At 34.7% G+C, this 24214-nt stretch overlaps 1 protein-coding gene across 3 annotated transcripts in view; it reads right to left on the bottom strand.

Annotated features, from left to right (window-relative positions):
- LOC110031334 (beta-galactosidase 15) overlaps positions 1 to 24214 on the bottom strand; it is a 146913-nt gene that overhangs the window by 58336 nt on the left and 64363 nt on the right. For all 3 annotated transcript variants that reach the window (XM_020734481.1, XM_020734482.1, XM_020734484.1), the window contains 5 exons: positions 19403 to 19546; positions 18920 to 19008; positions 2834 to 2939; positions 2399 to 2486; positions 2114 to 2238 (listed from right to left, as the gene is read on the bottom strand). In XM_020734481.1, the coding sequence (XP_020590140.1) occupies positions 2114 to 2238; positions 2399 to 2486; positions 2834 to 2939; positions 18920 to 19008; positions 19403 to 19546 (552 nt within the window). The remainder of the gene's footprint in view (positions 1 to 2113; positions 2239 to 2398; positions 2487 to 2833; positions 2940 to 18919; positions 19009 to 19402; positions 19547 to 24214) is intronic.

Consider the following 24214-nt stretch of genomic DNA (forward strand, 5'->3'; position numbering starts at 1 on the left):
TAGGGTAGGGATGAGATGGATAAGGAACATGATGATATTTAGCTAATTAAGAAATCTCACATTTGAAGTTAACAAGATTTTTATTAGTAACAACGATGGAAATGATTGTTTTAAATATTGAAAATTGGTATGACCTAAACGATAATGCCACAACATAATAGAACATTCAGTGAATCACGAAGAACTGCAACTCCTGGGAAAAGTATCCTCGTTTTTCATGTCTTTCTCTTGGAAGTAGAGCCCAGCTACTCTTCTAGCAGTTACATTCACCCTCCTTGAACGACGATTCTGAAAGTCACAAACATCACAATACTTCTGTGTATGAGCTGAAGTAATTGGATCTAAATAGTTTGATTAAAATGCTCCATCTGACTCTTAAGGAAGTCGGGTGATTCCAAAGTGTTTCGAGCATGAGCTGGTCGAATCATAGTAGATTTAGATGTCATAGTCAGAGGAGGATTTGACTGAAGGTTTATAAACTAATCTCCTACAAAGTTTCCAATACTTTTCTAAAGTATGGTTGGGTTTGTGCCAATAATCACAAGTCAGCCCGGTGTCTTTAGGAGAGTTTGACGAGTGTTGAATATTATTAGTGGCCAAGGCTGATGATTCAACTAAGGTGGAAGTGCCACGCATGACAATTCTTCAGCTCTCTTCGCGTCAAATTTCTGTGAACACAGCACAAGCGAAAGAAAGGCGTTCCCGACGAAGGATATGGTGCAGGACTTCACCTAGGTCTTTGTTAAGACTAGTCAGAAATTAGAACAAGCAAGCTTCTACAATTCTTTGGAAGCGGAAAAGATCAGTTGGAGATTCCCACGTGTAATCATAGTAGATATCATATTCCATCCATAGGTCACAAAATCATTTTAGTGCAGAGTTACTGTTCTTGCTCCCTGGTTTGTCTCGTGGATCTTTTTTGAAATCTCATAAAGTTGGCTGGAGTTCCATACATCTGAGTAGGTATCACGAACTACACTCCACATGACACTGATAAAAGAAAGAAACAAATACAAACATCCAATTGTCGTTTCCATACAGCTAATCAACCACAACATAACATGGAATTTCTCACTTCCCATATTTCATACATCAGGTCAATTTTAGAAGGTTCACAAAATATTTCCGTGAGATGGCCAAATTTCCCACGTCCCTTGACGAATAAAGAAATGGCATGGGACAATTGGAGAAAATTAGATCTGTTCAATTTATGAGGGGTGATTATGAAGTTCATGTGGTTTTGTCGGTCCTCTGGTCTGCGAAGGACTGCAATCGGTGCCCCTCCCGTGGATTCAAGAACACCGTCGGGAGACAGCTTGGTGGTGGAATAGTCCACCATGATTCCAACAAAGACAAATGTTATGTTAGGTTGTCGAGAAATGGGAAGATCTTGAAAAAAGCAGCCGAGAAGTAACCTTGGGAAAAAAAAAACAGGGAGAATAGAACAATAGATGGGCAAGCAACTAATCAAGCTGCAGTAGTTCTTTGTAAGTAGCAAGTGTGGTAATAACTACAAAAGCAGGTGTAGTAAAGTAGCAGGTGCGGCAAAATAATAGGTGTGGCAAGGTATCTATCGCGGAAAAGCAGCAGTATCACGATAAAAACAATAGCGACAAAGGAAGAAAATCAGGGAAAACCTACAGTTGGTCGACGACTAGGGTAGAAGTTCTAGGGATAGAACCATAGCTCTTTTTAGAGAATAGAGCTATATATATTTATTTATAGGAATAGAGGTATAAATGCATTACAAGTTCCAAATAAAGAAAAAACCTAAATTCAGAAAAAGACCAACTAAGGAATACATAAATATAAAAACAGAAATAAATGAAGCAAATAAAATCAAATAAATGATAGTAATAACTGCAGCAGTAATTAGCCTAATAATTAAATACAACACATTATCCTGCTACAAAAATGATCATTCGGAAGACAAATAAGACCAAACGCTCGCATTGGCCCCAGTTTAAAATACTGGGGTTCTTGATCAACAATAACTAAAGCTGGTTTATCAAAACTTTATTCTAATAAGTTCCTTGTTATGATTGGAATAGTAGAATTTCAACACATTACTCTACTTGCAGAAATGATCATTCAGAAGACAAATAAGACTAACCTCTTGCATTGGCCCCAGTTTAAAATACTGGGGCTCATGATCAACAGTAACTAAAGCTGGTTCACAAAGTTTTATTGCTGCATGAAGATCTTTCAAATGCCCCCATTTAGGTTCAGATAACAAACCTAGATAAAACAACACGATCAGATACTTCATAATAAATGATAAACTGGATTTCTCCAAGCTAATAAATAAAAGTTTGACATCTTATTGTTATAGGTAACAATTAACACGCTTGAAAAAATGTAAATTAAAAGGACAGTCCAAATGAAGAAATTAACAAACCATATTCATCTATCGGAGCATCATAATCATAACTAGTTATTTGAAAAGGACCACCTGCTGTTCTGTCGAAGTTTGTTCCACCAAAAAACTATGATCAAGTGAAACAAAGAGAGATCAACTCAGTCTAGTTTATTATTTAACCAATAAATCTGTAGAAAAATTGAACTAATCGCGCCACCAGTGATATTTAGATCAAGATTTAGGCCATTGCTCAAAAACTTCAGTCATAACTTCTGCAAATATATACTAAGTCACAGTAAGGTTTCTGTTCGCAAAGAGGACAGAAAACTAGCAAAGAATGGGAAGGAAGAGGGGAAGAAGGAAGACAAGGACTTGTCCTGGTAGAAAATTAATAATGTAGCTAGAAGTGGGCTATACAAAATATCATGCATATACATAGATCAGCTAATTCAGTACAGTTAGACGCTAAATTACCATGTAGTAATTACTATAACTTCCCCCGCGTTGGAAAAAACGAGCAACAGCAAATGCATTGTCTTCAACAGGCCTGTGAGGTAGTCTTTCACCCCAAGATGCATACCTTCAAAACATAGCGAACATAAATCAATGTAAGGCACGAAAAACAAGATTTATCCATCTTCCAAAAGTATATTTTAAGTTAGTTTATGTGAAAAGCTCAAAATAACTCATTATCATTTTGTTTCAACTAAGAAAATAAGGAATGATGTTGGTGATATGGCACAAAATAGCTATGCTACTTCCCAAAGGAAAACAAAACTTTTGGAATCAATGTAAAAGAAGATGTGACATATAATAAAACTATTGTTTGCTATTGCCTAGTAATAGATTCATATTGTCTCTGTTGGCATTAAAAAACTTATTTTATATTGAGTAAAATTATTAATATAATTCGGATTTTATTATGCTTATATCATTTCATGGAAATACAATACCAAATATAAATTGTTAATTATTATATATAAAATTGTATTTTATGCATATTAATAAAGGGATTTTTGCAAGTAAATTTAGATGAAGTACTGCATGCATATAAAAATAATAATAACGAATAAAGATGATTTAGAAAATGTGGCATATATTGTGATATGTATAGTTATAATGATGAATTGCGCACGAAAAGACAATAGTTTTACCAAATGCTTTTTGGTAGAGAAATAATTGAAATTCTGAATTGTAATATTACGGTTGAGATGGATTCATTGATAAATGTATTATATGGATGGCCAACTTTAATTAGCAGTTATCATAGCTGATGGGCTGAGTGACGACTTAGGGAAATGAAATATGTCAAAGCCAATGTAAATATAATGTGAAAGAAAAGGTTGAGATAAACAATGAAAATATAGATGAAGCAAATGAACATATGATATTGCATGGTATAGTGCTTGAAATCATTTATATTTTCCTGTGATAATTACTATTATACTTACTATTTTAAAATAATATTTTCTTTATTATTTTAATATTAAAGAATGCTTATTTGTTAATATGATGTTTTTTCATGTTACTAATTAGCAGGCACATTACATTCTTCTTCATATGTTAGAACCTTATTTTAGCAATATTTTACTCATTGATCATGTAGCTTACCTGATATTATATTATTGGTTTTTAAAGAGACTTATGTTAACGAGCATGTCATTCTAAGTCAGGTAACGTGTTTTTCTAAGATAGCTTTTGAATAAATAATTTTGTATAATTATAGAAGGTTTTTTTGGATATATATAGCTATATATATTATTTTTTATTTTTTTTTTAAGTATTGGCCGAAGGGCGGACCCCCCAACCAATCCCATGTGCAAATTTGAATCCCGTCTGGTCGAGGATTCGAACCAGGGTCGAGAGGGGACTTATGCAGAGCCGCCACCAACTCACCTACAGTCGGTGCACTTTTTGGATCTATCTATCAATCTATCTTAACTATATATTTTCTTTAAAAAAAGCCCAAAGGCTAATATATTAAATAGAAAGTAGGATACAGATCGATTGTGTGAGAGAGCCCAAACATGGCACCCTGCCCACACGATAATCATCGCATCAAATGGTTCCAAAAAGAAAAATACAGAAAAACACAAGAGAGACCTAAAGAAAAAACCAAAAAGAGCTAAAATACAGAGTATCAGGTAGCTAGATAGCAACCTAATTTTGCCTTGTCTCTGCCTCTAGTTCTAGGGAATGAGCTGAATGAGCTAGCTAATAAATTGCTAATAAATTGGTAAGATGAGTGTCATTACCAGTAGTAACCAATGTATCATCTAATAAATTCCCGAGCTCGAGTCGGTCTCTGTTCTTCTTCTTCCTCCTGGAGTAGACCTGTCATTCCTCATCTGAAGATTGACTCACCTGATCAGTGGAATGGTCTAAAGTGTTTCGGACATGTGTAGGTTGTTGAACATTAGAAGCAACCGCTTGTTGTAGTTGTACCAGCTGATTTTTTATCGGATCGAATGAGCACTCTCGTGTGTCTTCGCATGTAAGTGGGCATGCTTCAATAACAGTGAGTGGTATCAGCACATTTGAATCTGTACCTGTAGTATGGTGTTCTTCATCTGGAACTGCGGTGTTGGAAAGAGGATCGGGTTGTACCTTCTCAGTAGGGATGGTAAGTGGCTGATCTTTAGCGATATTCGGCCTTAGATGAGGATACAAGCAATAGCAAATAATAGAACTGTGGCTAAACATACTACAATGATAGGAATAAGAAGGGTGTGAGTCTATTTCAACCCTTTGCCAATACTCATTGTGAGTGGTGTTAATCCATACCTCATCCCGAGTTGGTTGAGTAATATCTCTCTCAACTAAAACATAAGCTACAAACGGTCTGGTGAAATCAAAAAAAGAAAACATCCAAAAACAAGTGTCTATGGACGAGGCAGTCTAGACCTGCTTCTTCATCTGGTTCTTAGAGCGGATCCAGATAGCAAACTCTGAAGTGTTGTTTCATTGTCAGGAGTGGCCAAGCTATCATCCATTAAGTTTCCAAGCTGAACAGTGCCCCCAGCCTTCTTCCTCCGCCGAGAAGTGTAAACATGTCATTCTTTTTCTGAAGATTGTTCAGTCTGATCCATAGAAGGAAAGGCAGTTGCAGCGATGAATTCCTGAGTTTGTGTAGGACATTATTCCAATACTTGGGAAACACCTGCCCTCTCAATAGGTAGTTCTACCAACTCATTAGTAGCAGTAAGATGGTTGGTGTTTGGCTCTAAATCTTCTTCATTAGTATTAGGAGACACATTTTCTGTCATATATATGATTTCATATTTAAAGCAATTTAAAAACTCTAATTTATTTGATGATTGTTTATAAACAATTCTTGAATTCATATTTAACATGCAAAAATTTAGCAAGGTCAATTCTCTACCCCCTTAAACCATATGCATACAAATCAGGATGGGTTTTGGCGAAAATTGAATCTAACTGAATAGTCCACATTTATGAAACATTACGTAATTCGAAAGAATCAGTTGAGATGTGAAATAAGAAAAAAGAAATTGATATCTCAGATAAATTGTTCATACACCCTATAATTGTGTTTAGTCATTGCTATTGTTTCTAACATATGTTATGCCATATTTCATGTCAATTTGCCTTCTTGATCTTTTTTCTAGGGATTATTGTCATTTAACATTTTGAACCATTTTTTATATATTTGTCTTTGGATGGTTGTCGTTCGAATAAATTCTAGTGTAAGCCCATCGTCATGTAATTCATTAGACAAGATAATTAATAAAAAAGAGCAAATTATGGGTACATGAAAATTTAAGCCTCACCTCACCTATGCTGGATATTTAGTATAGGTTGCTTTGAGGATTCAAACATTAATCAGCTTCGTGTTTCTACATATCTTTCTAAACTTCTTAAACTTCATCTCCTCTTCTCCAATTTCTCTATTAACATCCAATTCATCCTGTTGTCCGTTCTTACATAAATTTTGTACCCAAGTAAACATCCTAGACACAAATATTGATGGCATGATGAAGTTAACATTTCAATTTATTTAACATATTTTATGATAAAGTTTTCTTTTTTTTATATTGTGTTATTGAACATAATTTCTCGGATTCCTTATTTATATCACCTAATAAATTACAGGTCAAAATTTATGTTGAATTAAAGAAAAATATTATGGATGGGAGGGTTCCAATGTCACATCCCGGTCAACCACCTCAACTTAACCTGAGGTGTAACATCGGAGAATGATTCAGCCCGATATGATTTTCACCATCACCCAGTCTGAAGTGCACTCAACAAGATTAAAAGATCATATGAGTAGATAATTAGTCCTACAAAATATATATATATGAATATATATATATATATATAGATGGCTTTATCGTCCTCGTTCTCGCTCTGCTAGGCAAACCCTGGTTTTTCTGCTTCCCTGCATTATCATCGATCAAGCACTGTTTCGGCTTTTTTCCTTTTCGTCTTCGTCGCCAGTTTTCGTCGTCGCGTCGCAGCGGTTCTTGTTCTTATTCGTCGTCCCAATTCAGTGGCTCTCTCGAGAAGTTGTCAAGCTCAAGGGCGTCTCAGTTGCCTCTCGCTGTTCTTCGGCTATTGAGGGACGTCTGGGTGGAAGTCTGAGCGCGGGCTTCTGCGGCTCGTCGTCGTCCTGAGAAATCGGGCTCAGAGGCGACTCTTAACTGCCGCTTGCTAGCTCTTTTCGTCTGCAGTTCACAGGGGTTTTCTTCCATTCCGCTCCTTGCTCCCTGTTCTGGTTTCGTAATTTGCTCTCTGCTTTCTTCATTGTTTTTAACGTCGCACCTCCATCTATTGGGGATGGCTTCAGACAGAACGTATGCTGCTGCCCTTACGGGTGCCTAAGCTTTAGGTACACATAAATCGTGTTCATTTCCTCCTTCGTTTAAGTGGGCAGAGGACATCAAGAAACCTAGTAAGAAGAATGGAAAGTCTGTCGTCTTTTTTACAGAAGTTAAATATATTCAACTTGCTTCCTTCTGTCTAAAGTTGGTCGGAAAATTTCTGTATGGTCATCCCAAAATTGAGCTGATTTGTAAGGAAATTGAGCTTATGCACCTTGTTGGAGTGAGGAAAATTGGACTTATAAATGAAGATACACTCTTATTCAACTTAATAATGAAGAAAATTACACGCGCTTATTTGCTAATAGGATTATCTGGATTGATTACAGAGCAATAAAGATTCTGAAATGGTCTGTGGATTTTGACCCCTAGACGGAACCACCAATCATTCCGGTTTGGATTCGCCACACTGTTCTAAAATTTCATTATTTCACTCAAAAAAAATTGTACTGTATTGCCTCAACTTAAAGTAAGCCACTCAAAACGGACATTCCTACTTTTAATTTTTTCGCCCATCTGAAGCCAGAGTACTTGTTGAAAGAGACATCACTTCATCCGCTTCTGAGGAAATTTGGTTGGGCACACAACCCCATGGATATTGGCAAAAGGTTGTGATTAAGTCTTTTCCATCTCATTGTTCGAACAGTCGTATGTTCAATCACTCTATTTCTCAATGCCACCATCTACACCCCCAATTCAGACCAAAAAAGCAAAGCGTTCCGCCAAAGGCAGAGAATTCATCTCCTCCTGATAAGCTACAAGCTATTAACACTATTGATCATCAAAAGGATACCCTGAAGACGTCACTATCCTCGCAGGCAATATTTCAACCATTCAGTCTCCACACAATGTTGTAGCTCCCCTATCTTTGGAACATTCTAGCGTGGGGGCGAGGGAGATTCTTCAGACCCCACCTGCCCTGGAACTTATCACTGATATTACAGGTGACAATACTTCTACTGCTTCACTACCGCCTCATCAGGTCGAGCAAAATGTTAATGCTACTCAGGCTCATGGGGATGTGAAACAGCCTACACCTGTCCGGCCACCATTGGAACAATCCATTAATCAGATGAGTCAAACCTCAGATGAGGAATGACAAGTGTACACATTCAGCAGCTGAAGTCGAGTGAAGGAGAAGAAAGGAAAAAGGTTAGTGCGTGAGAGCCAAAGTCAAGTCAAGGAATGAGTGGCGGAGTAGAGTCGTGCCCTGACTTACAAGGAAGAGGAAGCAAGGAGTTTTGCAGGGGACGTTTCTTGCAGGAAGGAGTCGAAGCCGAGTGCTAAAGAAAAAAAAATGAAAGGGATCGCGTGAGAGTGCTAAACCACATCGAAGCTTTGGTAAAGTAAGAATATTAAGTTTATATGTATTTTGAAAAAACCCAAGGGTAAATATATTAATACGGAAAACGGAAAAGATACAGAAAAAAGATACAGAAATGTTGTAAGAGAAGACCTAAAAGAAAGCCCAACTCATACAATACAACACACACAAAACCCAGATAAAGCAAATATACATTAAGGTAAAAAACTAAAAAACCACAAACAAAAGCGCTAGGGACGTCCCACTTTAGTCCTCCCGCCTCTAGTTCTCGGAAGTGAGCCGGTTAACAAATTGGTAAGGTGAGTATCATTGCCCGTAGTAACCAAAGTATCATCCATCAGATTCCTGAGCTCAAGTAGATCTTCATTCTTCTTCTTCCTCCTGGATGTGTAGACCTGTCATTCCTCATCCGATAATTGACTCATCTGATCAGTAGATTCCAAAGGTGGTCAGATAGGTGTAGGTCGTTGCACGTCTTGATCCCCATGAGCCTGAGTAATATTAACATCTTCCTGGACCGGATGAGGCGGTTGTGAAGCAGTATAAGTATTTCCACATATATTATCAGTGATAGTATCTAGGGCAGGCAGGGTTTGAAGAAACTCCCTCTCCCCCACGATAGGAGGTTGCAAAGACGATGGAGCTACAACTGGGGATTGAATAGTTTTCATATTGCCTGCGGGGATAGTGACGTCGTCCGGAGTATCCTTCTGATAATCAATAGTGTCAAAAACTGGGAGCGGGAGCTAATCAGGATATGGAATCACAACTCTAGCGGAGCAGTTTGTTCTTTTTGGTCTGAGTTGGGGTGTAAATGATGATATTGAGAACTGGAGTGTCCGAACATACGATAGTTCGAACAATACGATGGAAAAGGTTCAATCTCTACCTTCTACCAATAACCATGGTGTTGTGTACCCAACCAGATTTCCACAGAAGCAGGTGAACTGATATCTCTTTCAACAAATACTCTGGCTTCAGAAGAATGGGACAAATTAAAAATAGAAATGTTTGTCTTGAGTGACTTCTTATAAACTGAGGCAATAGAGTAAAATACTTTTTGAGAAAAATAATAAAATTTCAGACCAGGGAGACGAATCCAAACCGGAATGATTGGCAGGTCCATCTGTGGGTCAATATCCACAGAACATTTCAAAATCTTCATTGTTCTGTTATCAATCCATATAATCATTCTAGCAAATGCGCGCATGTAATCTTATTCATTACTAATTTGAATAAAAGTGTGTCTCCCACCTAATAGTTCAATTTTTCATTATCCAACAAGGTGCATATGTTCAAATTCTTTACGAATGAGCTCCATTTTGGAATGACTATATAGAAATTTCTCAACCAAATTCAGACGACAGGAGAAAGCAGGTTGAATACCTTCAGCTTCTGTAAAAAAGATGACAGACTTCCCATTCTTACTACCAGGTTTCTTGATTTCCTTCGCCCACTCAAACGAATGAGGGAAAGATGACGATTTTGGTGTGCCTAAGACGTGGACACCGGCAAGGGCAGCTGCATACGATTTGTCCGAAGTCATCCTCAAAAATAGGTGCGACGTTTAGAGAAGAAAGTAGACGAGGGAAAAAATTGTGTCGAAATAGCCGAAGCTAAAAAAAGGGACGACGCAGTGAGACGGGATGAGTGCAGAGAACGCAGAAATCGCGAGCAGTTACTGCAAGACTAAGCCGCAGAACACGCGAACGGCGAGACGGGCCGTAGAACCTAGAAATCCCGAGCCGCGAGACAGGAAGACAAGAGATGAGCCTCGTCTCAGAGCCGGAGAAGAAGCGTGGGAGACAAACAGAATCGAGCGCGAAGACGCCGAGAGGAAACAACAAAATCATAATCGTTGCTAAGGTTCGCCATCAGGCAAAACCCTAGAAGAGTCGAGCGAGAAAGACGAAGCATTTCTACACCAAAGTCCACAAACATAGCAAAATTCACAAGCCGTTTGGAAGTAGTAGTTGGATCGGTGAGAGTTATAAATGTCAAACAGATGGAAAATATATTTGTTAGAATCTTCAAAACTCTAATAGGGAGTCTTCTTACGCAAAATTCACAAGCTGTTTCAGTTGAGGCACCCCTCAGATACGCGTGTAGGCTGGCCAAAAGACGATGGTGCAGAACCAAAACAGATGGAAGATATACTCGTTGCACCAAGAAACTGGAAGAAAGGGAGAATGGAAAGCTAGAGTAATTGATCTACCAAGAAAAGACCCATGTAAAAACTTGTAAAATTCACAGATCCAAACAGATAATGGGAGCTTGAGTGTGACCAAATGTGTCCTTACCTTTTACCTCTGGTTCTAGGTAGGGAGCTTGCTAACGAATAATTAAGTTTTCTGTCATTACCCGAAACAACCAAGATATCATCCATTAAGTTCCCGAGTTCTAGTAGGCCTTTACTCTTCTTATTTCTAGATGTGTAAACCTATCAATCCGCATCCAAAGACTAGCTCATCTGATCAGTGTATTGGTCCAAAAATTATAAGGCAGGTGTAGACGGCTGCACAACAGGATCCCCTTGTGCCTGATTGACATTAAAAACCTGTTCGATCTGATCAGGTGGTAGGGCTGCAGTAGAAAGCTCACCTAGAGTAGAATTTTGAGTTTGAAGCTGGGGCAATGTCTCCTCATCCACCAACAACTGAGGTTTCACGGGAGGTATAATAAGTGAGCAACCCCCCTCAAGGACAAAAGAAGCGAGCCTCAAAGGTTCCTCCCCAGGTGAACAAGTAGTCCCCACAGGGGCAATTAAATCAGACGCCAACCCGTCTTGTGGTAATTTCCTCCACAGGTGGAAGAGATGTCCCTAGAGCAGTGGGGTTAGACAAATCCTTATGCAGTTGAGCTTTAGATTACAAGTTAGGGTGGAGCCTGTGGCATTTGTCAAGGGTATGGCTAAACATCCTACAATTGGTACAATAAAAGGGATGTTTCATAACAATATGTTGCTAATATCCATTATGTGTTGGGCCCAGCTAGACTTCTATAACATCAGGTAAAGTGATATCTCTTTCCACAACTACTCTGGCAACAGAATGTCTGGTAAGATTGAAGGTGGGTATATCTAGTTTCATAGGATTCCCAAGTATGGCACCAATAAAGTAAAGAACCTGTGGTTAAATAGATGCAGTTTGAGACCAAGTAACTTAAACCATATTGGTACAATGGGAGGGTCATGGTTTAGGTCAAAATCAGGAGACCACTTAAGCAACTTCATTGACTTTCCTGCAATGTTAAGATATTTCCTAGAGAAAATCCGAGCGTAGTCTTCAGCCATGATTAATTAAATCAACACATGCCTACCATCAAGAAGTTTCACTTTCCACTTTCCTACTAATTTGAGATCTTTAAAACTTTTTCTGATAACTTCCATTGAGGGGTGCCCCAACTAATTTTTTCAATGAGAGCGAATTTGTATTTCTCAACTAAAGTTGAAATTTCTAAATCAGAGAAAAAAAAAGTTATTTTCCAACCCTTCCTACCTGCCTTCTTAACAAAGGGACAGGCACCTATACAATTACGACATTCCTTAAAACTCGAGGGAAAGACAACAACTGATTCCACCAAATGGTTACTCAGCACGTTGGCGAAAGAGGCTTTGTCGGGTTCAGCCGAAAAATGAGGGAGCACACCCATCGAAGAAGGGAAAACAGGCCGAAAGATGAAGGCTAGGGTGGCTTCTTCAAGTACGATGAGGCACCAAGAACAACAGAAGATGCGATCGAGCGAGAGGCTGGGGCTCAACGAGGCGACGAAAGAAGCGACACAATCCCCCTCCCTTCCTCTTCGAGGACGAACAAGTACGGTTACCCTAACCGTCATGAAGTCACCGGAGAAAACCCTAGCAAAACGACAATGGATACCGTGTTATTGATAATAATAATAATAATAACAATAATATGAAAAATTTATTTGAAATATGAAAAAAAAAATTTAGAATTACTCATTTAAATTTGAGTGGATATTTATGGAATATTGAATAAAATCATAAATGTTGATTTAGCTGACGTTTTGATAGTTAAATTAAAGTAACATGAATACTTAAAATGAAGCTTCTAATCAACAATTAAAGTAACATAAGTAATTAAGAGATTAAAGATAATCAATAATATGCTTAAGATTATATTTTTACGATATTTTAAACAACTAATTATTGGAGGGAAAGATTAAACATGTTTGAAACAAGTCATACAACTTTGAGGTGAGAACTTGTACATTTAAACTATAGTAATAATTTGTTTCTTCTCAAATATATTCGCAGTTGATGATATTGGCTGATGTTTTATTCTGATTGAGATACTCTTTTTTTTATTGGTCATATCGTGATGAATGTTATAGTTATTTACTCATGCATTTTAGTGTATATTTATATAGCATGATTGAATGCGATGAATACATATATTTATGTTAACTGTTTTTATGTGCAAGACTGACTATGAAGGAGCACCACTTAACGGTACTAGTAGGGGAACAATAATGTATTCGTGCACCTAAATAGAAAAGAATACTAATATTAAAGTGTCATAAATGGTACAATTTTAAACGGTGTCTCCTGTGATGGTTGTATGATTTGAAGTGTTATGGGTATGATAATGATATAGACCTTTAAATATCACATCAAATATTTATATTGATTTATAAAGAAGGTTAACCGATATGTATATTGTTCTTTCTTTTCTTTATATTATTTTAGAAATATGAGTATTCACTGGTTCGTTTAGCTCACAGTTGTTTTAACTAACTTTTTTCATGATTAATTATATTATTAAAAGATGAGCAATAAATGAAAAAATGCTTATAGAAGACGCGAACAACCATCGACGAGGTAATTATAAACTATGCTGTTTTAATTTAATTTTTAGTGGCCCTTTCATCTGTTAAATTGTGAGTTGATATAGAGAATTTAATTCACATATTCGACCGTCTGTTTCCGCCTTGGTTAATTCCAAGCTCCAGGTCGGGTCGTGACAAAAGTGGTTTCAGAGTTTAAGGTTTATGATTAATGAATTGAATATTAATGAAAGATCCAATATGATAATTACTAAAAAAATTAATAAAAAAATTTAACCTAAATTAATAAGTATTTCCATTCAAGCGAAGGGCTACAATTTAAATTATAGAAAAAGGGAGTCCAATATAAAATTCATCAATAATTATTGCTGACTTCCTTAAAGAAATGCGAAGTGCGACATATTTTAAATTTCGAGGACAATTTTTGTAAGTGGGGAAGATTGTGATTGCTCGCTTCAGTTCGGAAGAGACAAAGTGAAGAACTAAAGAAGAGAAGGAAAACAGACGGAAAAGGAAATGAAAAGGCAAGGAAGAAGAAATGAAGAAACGGAGAAGACAAACAGCTGAAGAAAAGGAAATGAGAGGTCGGAAGTTAAAGAGGTGATTTCGCTTATATAAATCGGCTTACCTGTGGGTTCAGCGACGTGTTAAGAGGATGATGTGAGGGTAGGGCAGAGACGGCTTCTCTGTCGAGCGGAGGAGGCAGTGTCGGTATTGTGGAGAGGAAGAGGAAGTAGGAGGAAGAAAGTTCGTGTGTGGGAGCCGAAGCCGAGTCGAAGAGGAAGAGAGGGAGAAGGTTCGTGCGAGAGAGTCAAAGTCAAGTCAAGAAAGGAGCAGTGGAGGAGAGCCATGTCCTAACTTACAACGAAGAGGAAGAGGGAAGGATTTTTGCGAAGAACGGTTCTTGCGTGAAGGAGTTGAAGCCGTATGTGATCGAGCCGAAGAAAAAAAATGAAAGGGATCGTGTGACATGGGTAAAGTAAGAATATTAAGCTTGTACTTAATATTTTATATTAATCGATATATAATAATAATAGTAATAATAATTATTATTATTATTATTATATGAAAGATTTATTTAAAAAATGAAAAAAATTTACAATTACTTATTTAAATTTGAGTGGACATTTATTGAATATTGAATAAAATCATAAACATTGATTTAGTTGAAGTTTTGATAGTAAAATTAAAGTGAAATAAAATCCTTAAAATGAAGCTTATAATCAACAATTAAAGTTACATAAGTAATTAAGAGATTACTTAAGCATAATCAATAATATGCTTAAGATTATATTTTGACCATATTGTAGACAGCTAATTATTGGAGGCAAAAATTAAAAGTGTTTGACATAAGTCATACAACTACGAGGTGAATACTTCTACTTTTAAATTATAATAATAATTTGTTTCTTCTCGAATATATTTGCAATTGATGATATTTGTGGATGTTTTATTCTGATTGAGATATTTTTTTTTTATTGATCATATCATGACGAATGGTATAGCTATTTATTCATGCATTTTGGTATATGTTTTATATAGTATAATTGAATGTGATGAATACATATATTTATGTTAACTGTATGTGTGTGACTGGTTATGGAGCACTCCTTGATGGTACTAATGAGAGAATACTAACATACCCGTGCACGTAAATAGAAAAGTATATTGATTTTGAAGTACCTTAAGTAGTACAAATTTTAGACGGTGTCTCCTGTGACGGTTTTATAGATATGAAGTGCTATTGATATAATAATAATATATACCCCTTTCAATAGCATACCAAATATTTATATTGATTCATAATAAACTTAACTGGCACGCATATTGTTCTTTCTTTTCATTATATTTGTTTAGAAGTATGAGTATTTACTGGCTCGTTTAGCTCACAGTTGTTTTAACTAACTTTTTATATTTAACTAAATTATTAAGAGATAAGCAATGGACGAGAAAATATTTATAGAAGAAGCGAACAACCATCAACGAGAAAATTATAAATTATACTGCTCTAGTTTAATTTTTAGTGGCTCTTTCATCTATTAAATTAAGAGTTGATATAGAAAATTTAAATAACCCGCCCGAACGCCCGTTCTTGTCTTGGTTAATTCAAAGCCCCGAGTTGGGTCGTGACAGTCTCCTTGAATAAACAAACTAGATTCACAAATCCCCTTGAATTTTATGAAATTCATAAATTACCTTAACTTAACACATTTATAATGTCAATTGCACTCTTACCAAAAATTGCCTTTCCCGTATATATACACTAAGCAGCTCTTTACTAGCCAGCTGTAATTCACAATAAAATGGATTTCATTAAAAAAGTTTTAGACGAAGTACAGCTCAATATAAGCATTTATTCATAACTGCCATTATGTTTAACTTCCATAGCTTAAAAATTTCCACCAAATACCTTATGTAGCTTTCCAATTGCAGGATGCAGCAAAGTTGAGGGGAAAATTCTCTCCAAAATTTTTTTTTTCTCTATAAAATGCTCTCATCTATGGACTGCAGTTCATGCAGAGAAAAATAGAAGTAATTTCTTAGTTTGAATATAATTTAATATAGCTGGTGATTTATGTTCATGCATTCATGCATTAACCAACTGATTTTCAAACCATTTCTTAGCTTGCGACTGTTTAATTAATTAAATGTTATCAACTTATACTAAATTATGGTAACTAATATAGTGATTAAAATTGATCAACCAACCAAACTAAACCAAACTAAACGACTAGGTAAAATTGAGATTAGTGATTTGTGCAAAAGAAGAGAAACTAAGAAGTTAGAGTTTAATTTTCAAAAATAATTTGTTTAAATTATTGTTATTTAATATTAGTATAAATTGCAATAATTAAAGTTAAAATTTAAGTATTTAAACTCATAATTAAAATGAGTAAATTTAACTATAACTAACAAGAAATATGACCAAGTATTGTGAGATAAATTTATTAAATGTAATATTTTATATATTAAAGTTGTTAACTTAAAGGGGTGTCAGAAAAAAAATAATCTATGATTGGGGTGAGTAATTATATTCATTAGTTTTCATTATTTCTAAATATATGATTGATTTTAGTTATGCTCTATTCCAGTGAGATTTAGATTATAACACATTCTTCATAGCGTTGGGAAAATATGCAAGTTAAAAAATTGCACAATGAATTTCCAATAAAATTATTAGATAATTGCAGGCTTTTAATTCTAATAGATATGCATGTAGTTTAATATTAAACAACCTTTAGAAATATATATGTTAACAGTCCTATATAAACGGTTGCATAACGAATTATCAATGAAATTATTAGACAAGGAAATGTCATGAGTAGATGAATGCAAAAGAAAACCATGTGTTATAAATAATGAAATGAAAATATTATACACATGAATACTTGTATGTGCATGTTAAGATAAGTTCACCTTTTGATACCATCAGGGGACACCACTGTACCCGCACGGGTAGATGCTTTTGTGCCACCTTTGACAATTATGATATTTATATTGCTAACAGTTGTGTTGTTGGGAGAATATCGGCCAAAAGAGAATATACACATTTCTAACTCATACAATCATGTAAGTTAGATCACAAACCGTTGTGTCAGCAACATAATATTGGTCAGGTGTTAGGTTATGTTTTCATGGTGTTGTTAAGATGATTGTGAAAGTTAAGAGAATAAAATAAAAGCAAAGTTAAAGACAAAATCTTGGAAGATAAAGTTAATGCATATAGAATTTTAGATTATTTTCATTGAGTAAATATCAGAAATACATACATCAGATTATAATATGATTTTTTTATAATGAGATATAAAAAAACAATGAATATTTTGTCCTCTTTTGCTTAGGTTATTATAGTTTAGAAATGTGATTTTTCAAAGTGAGTTAACTTTAGATAACTAATTATGTTATTTTAGTATTTTTCGAAGTTTTAAGCTTTTTGAATAAGATGAATAGAAGTGGAATCAATGTGTACAGAAGGTGAGTTCAACAATTGAAAAGGTAAATATTTAATTATTATTTAAATTGCATCTTTGAGTTACTTATTTCAATTAATATGTGGATATTAAAAAAAGAATAATAAAAAATTTAATTCCAACGCCCGACTGTTCGTTCCCGCCTTGATTAATTTGAAGTCTCAGGACGGGTCATAACACTGTTTGGTCACAAAATTCATCATCTACCTTGTAATTTGTTTAGTCATAAAGCATAAATAATTCTATCAAGATAAAAATTTTCGAATTATAGCTTTCTCTTTGACAAACCCTTAGTCAAACCAAAACACGAGCTAACTTCCTTATGGGAGTGTCCCTTCAAGTTGTCATCAAGTGTAATGAATTTTAGGGAAACGATTCTTTTTGAATAACAGACAAACACAAATCTATTTGTCATAATTTTAAATTTTAAATTGACAATATAAATTTTTAAGAGAAACTTATGAGTTGAGATAAGATTTGGTGGTCCTACCAAATTGGACCACTTTTCTCATTTTGCTTGTGGATCTCATAAATAAAAAAGCACCCTAACGCTATGCCTTTTATTTTTCAATACTATTCAGTAACTCACGGCGGTCAAAGGTCAACGAACAATGATGGTGTGTCCATTATTGGTGGAGGCAACAAATGGTAGTAGCAACAATAGTGGTTAGTGGATGGTGGTAGCAAAGACAACTAGCTAGATTGCTTTTTTATAGGAAAAAAAACACCTAGAAAAACCTAATAAGTTGTATTGAAAACTTTTTGAATGAACTTGATTTATTTAAGAAAAACATCAATAATTAAAAACAATGGAAACATAATATGCTTAAGAAAAACCAAAAAACAAAAATCCCACTTTAAACAGTCCCTTAGTGATCCAACAATTATTACGAGACATATTTCATTAGCAATAGTTGAATGCCCAACTAAGCCGGGAATCCATATGGCATTGATTAACTAATCTTAAAACTAATTATTGTGGCTTATTACTTTGTCATGTCCGTAGATTAACATAAGTTTTCTACACCTTTTGTGTAATGATAATATAATCATGCACGAACTAGTGTGACTTTATGTTTATGCATTTACAAGGTGGTGGATAATTCAATAAAGTGCATGAAACTTGTTTGGCATAATGTTGGTAAAAAATAATTGGATGGCTGAATGAGATCCATGCTTTTGTAATGGAGACAAACTAAAAAAAAGGGCATATTTATGAGCTTTGAGCATATCCTTAGCCTCTGTGATTTATGTGAATATAATTCCAACGTAGTTATGGATCAGCTATCTCTAATTAAAAATATTTCTTCGATAAACCCTCGGAGATTAATTGGGATAGGATGACTACCAAATAGAGCCGAGTGATAGAAGATGTTAAAACACTTGATGGTTTGAAAAATAAGTATGGTAACAAAGAAACATATAAAAGATAATAGCATTATGTACAAGATAATGTGATCAATTTAATAGGACTCAACATTCAAAATGTCCAAAAGAACAAAAATAAAAATTGATAAATTGCAAGGGTTTTGACAATTTTGGCTAAATCACACATGAAACACAAAAATAAAAATCAAAGATTTCCAAACTGATAAAACTACAAGCACACACATACCAGCCATTCCAATCCTCGGTCCAAACCATAGGCTTCTTATAAGCATTTGGCCTGAAGGCATCACAGTAGAATCCATTACAGGCATCAATCTGTCAAATAAAATAAACTATGACAGATTACAGGCGAGCAATTGAAATTGATTTTAGCATTAATTCAAAACATGAGAAATTTTTTACAGACATGATTATGGGCAAATAACATATTACAATGCTACAAAAATACGGCATGCAATTTAATATTTCGTGCATGGGAAAATATGTCTTAAAGAATGTTTTTAGCATGATTGTCTAAAACCGCAACAAGAAGAGATCTTCAAGCTCAAATAAAAAATCAAAAAATGAATTAAACTAACAGAGTAAACAGGCTGATATTGCTGGTAATTTTCAAAATTAATGCACTTTAAAAATCTGCTATGCTTAGTCAATGAATAAACTGAACAACTAAATATGAAACATTATAGGAGACAAAAGTTATGGCACTTACAACTGTCTCAGGAGCATCAGTTTGCTTGCACATAACCCATGGAACACCAGCCCCTAGGCTAAGTGCCATTTCTGCAGCCCATTTAACATACTGTTTACCTCCCTCACCATATGAGCCTTCAACATTACCATATTCATTCTCAATCTACAAAATTTGTGTGAAATAAGCAAATGTCTGGTAAAACAAAATTAAATTACTAGTAATATCAACCAACCTAAACTCAATGAAAATATAAATAATAGACGTACTCAGATTATCATCCATTTAAGAAGATAGAGGCATTCTCAAACACATTTTATCATCCATCATAAGTTTCAATGAATAAGACTTAAGAAAATTAAAAGACATTGGTAATGTTAAAAGATAAAAAATAACTAAAAGTTTTCTTAGAACATCATAGGGCCAAGAATTTCTAATACAATTTAATAAACAATGCAAACTATCATTACAAAAAACACACAAAAGTTCATAGGTCCAAAGCTATTAATCTAAGAAACTATCAACAGTTTGACTACTAATGAAGACACAATAGATATTGATTAAAATGAAAACTTATAACCAAAAATTTAGGGTTCAAATGAACAGACGACTAAGTGTGAGACAGAGGCAAGCAAACACGTGTAGGAGCACTGCAGAGTGAGCAAGCACAAAGTGCAGGGCAACAATAATGGTGCATGCAGGACAATGATAAATGGTCCATACATGACAATGATGAGTACAGGAGAGAAAACTCTCCAGCAAAGCCTACAAAACAAAACACGATTAGCATAAAATCATGTTTAAATTTGTCAATTTGGTTGGTTGAATAAGGCTTTGTTGTTGTTGTTGTTGTTGTTGGTTGGTTGAATAATTTTAAATGACTTGGACAAGATGTCCATGGCTCCGTCGTCCCGGGGCCTTAAAGTATTCAAATCTACTTAGTCCGAAAGGTGTTTAAACCAGAACCGGAAGATTCTTATCAACAACGATGAGTACAGGAGAGGAAACAATGAAATAGGTTGCATTTCCAGCAAATAATGACAAGCTGAGCCAATCATGCATGAGTTGTGTGCAAGAGCAATAGTGTCAATTTTCTTCCACATTGAGCATTACAGAAGGCTACAGTTTCTATTATTTCTTTTTGTTACAAATCAAAGGCATTCTTCCAAGTCAAAAGTAGAAGTTTTCAAAATTTTTAATTCAAAATTTGTAAAACCTAAGTTCAATTCACAACATGAAAGTACAATTTTGTTAGAACATACAAAAGTGTAAAAGAAGAATAAATTAAGTGAAAAAAAAATGTAATAATTGTTTGTACAAGGAAATAGAAAGCAATAAATAATTAGGGTGTGCTTAAATTAAGAATTTTATGATGTAAAGTGTGTTAATGAAATCTAAAGCTTTATGATAGGATTTGATAGTCTTTTACAGCGATAGAGACCTTAATTTCATTGAATAAGCAATAATTAAAGAATCATATTTCCATCCATCTTGAATTCTACTAATAATATCTCCATCTATATCACCTTCACTTTGAATAATAGACCTGAGCTATCTAAAAGGTTGACTCCTTTTAATGACTTGATCACACATTACTACAACCGTGCCACTAGATCATTGCTACTAATATTATATTCCATGTATTCAGCTTTAGATCTACCAAATGAAAGCCTTTAGACTCTAAAGTTGACCACCATATTTCAAATTTTTCTTGAACTCTTTTTCTAGTTTTATCGACAAGAAGGATATCATTAGCGAAAAGCATACACCAAGGTACATCCTCCTGTAAATGTCCAGTAGGAACATCCATAACTAAACCAAAAAGAAATGGGCTTAAAGTCAATCCCATATGTAATCCAACTAAAATAGGAGAATACTAGGTCAACCCTCCTCTTCAAACACAAGTAACACCTCTAGTATACGTATCTTTAATGACTTAAAAAAAAGTTGAATGAACACCATTATTTTCTAGAACACTCAAAAGAATTTTTCTTAGATCATTGTCATAAGCTCTTTTAAATCAATAAAAACCATATGTAGATCCTCCTTACTCTCTTTGTACTTCTCCATAAAATCTCTCAATAGATGTATAGTTTCTATACTAGACTTGCTTGGCATAAAGCCAAACTAATTTTGAGAAACTTTTGTATCACATCATATTATATGTTCAATTAGTTTCTCCCTTAATTTTAATGTATGACACATTAACTTAATTCATCTATAATTTGCATACTCTTGTGCATCCCTACTCTTGTGCTACTCTTGTGCATCCCCTTTACTCTTAAAACAAGGGACCAAAATATGATGCCTCCACTATTCAACATCTTTTTAGCTTTTAAAATTAATGTAAAAATGTTAAGTAAAAAAATTTCAAATATCCTAAACAATTCCACATTTTTATTGGGATATCATCAGTTTCTACTAATTTTTCACTCTTCATTTTCTTTAAAACCTTCTTAACTTCTATTTTACTAATACGACAAAATAAATAAAAAAATTTTTTATTATTAATGATATTAAAGTAAATGGCATTTTCAATTTTTTTATTGAAAAGTTTATCAAAATATCTCACCCATATATATTAAATATCATGATCTAAGAAAAATATTTTTTGATTTTCATCCTTAATATATTTTACTTGAACTAAATCTTTACATTTTTGTCTTTTTATCTGACTAATTTATACATATATCTTTCACTTTTTCTAGTATCTAATCCATTATAAAGATCACTAAAAGTAAAATTCTTAACATCACAAATTGTTCTTAGATTCTCTGTCAGCCACCTTATATTTTTCTCAATTCTCTAAGGTTTTGCATTTAAACCAATTTTTATAACAACTTATATTTTATCTTTTATTGCAAATTATTATTCCACCATTTAACTATATTTATTTATGAGTTTTTTTTTTTTATTCTTATTCTTCAAGTATATTTTTTTTGAGTTTTTTTTTTTTATTCTTCAAGTATATTTTTTTTGCAATTTGCTTAATATTGCTAGTAAAATTATCCCACATAACATTAGCTTTATTCATGAACATTTCAAATCTTAAGATCTTGAAATTTACTCATTAAAATAAATAAATTTGTCTTTTAAATGTCTCATCTAATTTTATAACAATATTTCAATATTTTTTTTTTAATCTTCAATCCATTCATCTTAAAATCCAAAACAAATAATTGATCTTGAGTATTTAATTTAATACTAAGCCTTCACAATTAGTGGACTTCTAAAATTAATTTATTTAATTATCTATTTATTATATTCATTAAGATAATAAAGAGAGATAAATAGATAAATAAATAAATAAATAAATTTTAGAAAGAGACTAATGTGAATGTTTATTATAAAACTATAGATTTTGTTATAGATATTAAAATAAAAGATGTGAAATCTAAGAATAAAGTGATAACATAAATCTTCCAAGGTTGAGGTGGGAAGTTATGTTTCTATATTATAGAAAACATTTATAATTCCTACTTGAAGTTTGGTGTAATAAGTGCCATGTTCTACTTTATGCAAGGTAGATAATAAACCAATGCTAACATTGTACAATAAAAAAAATGACTTATTCTTTTTAACGCGAGGCTGCTAAGGATTAGTCGGTCAAGGGTTCACCAAGGGAACTGTCGGTTCAATAAGGAGGCTAAATTGTCCGGCCCTAACTAGGGCTGGAGTGTTGTTGCCTCTTCCCCCCTCCCCTTCCTACTTATCTAACGTATATATGTGTTATTCTCTATTAGGCCTACTTTTTGCCGAGTTTCTATCCATGCTAGCCATTCACCCATCTAAGGTTGTCGATGGTGAGAAGAAGCTCCGGTTGAAACTCGTACGAGGTGGTGATTTTTTCCAAGGGTTTGATGGGTGCTCCCGCTATAACTTGAATGGCAGGGAAAGTTATTCTTCCATATCTTCCTTCCCTGCTAGCTACCCTCTCCCCTGCATCCACACCTTCTTGTTTCCCAGCCGCAAATCCCTAGTTCGACTCCTGTTGTCACAACCCATCCCAACATCCCTCCTGATGTTGCCATGGGTTCTCACATCTCCACCTGCAGCTGCTCTCATCATGCGAGCCCTCCAGCACTACCAGACGGCCTTCCTTCACTGTCTCAGCCCACTTCCCACAGCTTCTTCTTGTCGCACTCCACTCCAATCCCTCCCAAACTATATCATCAACTACTCCAACCTACCTAACAGCCACCGTAACTCATTTCCTCACATATTTGTTGTTGCCTCAGCCCCTCCCTATCTAACCTATTGTCGCACCACATCTATTCCCCCCATAGTATAACAAAACTCCCCATACCATAAATCCCCAATTTACCCTTCAGTCTGTTATCTTCCTACCATAATCACAGCCTCTCCTTAACCATTCCTACTACCATCATCCACCAACCAGCACCCAACAAACCTACCATCACCTATCCCAACCTTTCAAATCACTATTCACAGGTCCTCCTGCCACGCCCTGCGTGGAGATTCGTGTTGTGTTTGTTTGTAGTTTATTTCCTGCCTTGAAGAGTCTTCCTTATAACCTCTTGAATGTCAGCAATAAGATTTACATTTCTTTTATAGCTTGGGTTAACTCCAATATCATTTGATATCACAACTAGCCCAACCCTTTGTCCAATATCATTTGATTTCTTTTGTAGCTTGTTCCAAGCATCCGTCTTACCCCTCCACCACAAATTTTCTTTCATATTCCCAAATCATAGCCAAACCTTGACTTAACCCTAATTGCCTTTGTTGATTTTCAAAATCAATTTATAAACTCTAGCAATGCCACCAAGAAGATACATGTTCGAGCCTACCTGTGAAGAGATACAGCGAGGG

The sequence above is a fragment of the Phalaenopsis equestris genome, unplaced genomic scaffold (genome assembly GCF_001263595.1).
Source record: "Phalaenopsis equestris unplaced genomic scaffold, ASM126359v1 Scaffold000801, whole genome shotgun sequence".
Taxonomy (NCBI): Eukaryota; Viridiplantae; Streptophyta; class Magnoliopsida; order Asparagales; family Orchidaceae; genus Phalaenopsis; species Phalaenopsis equestris.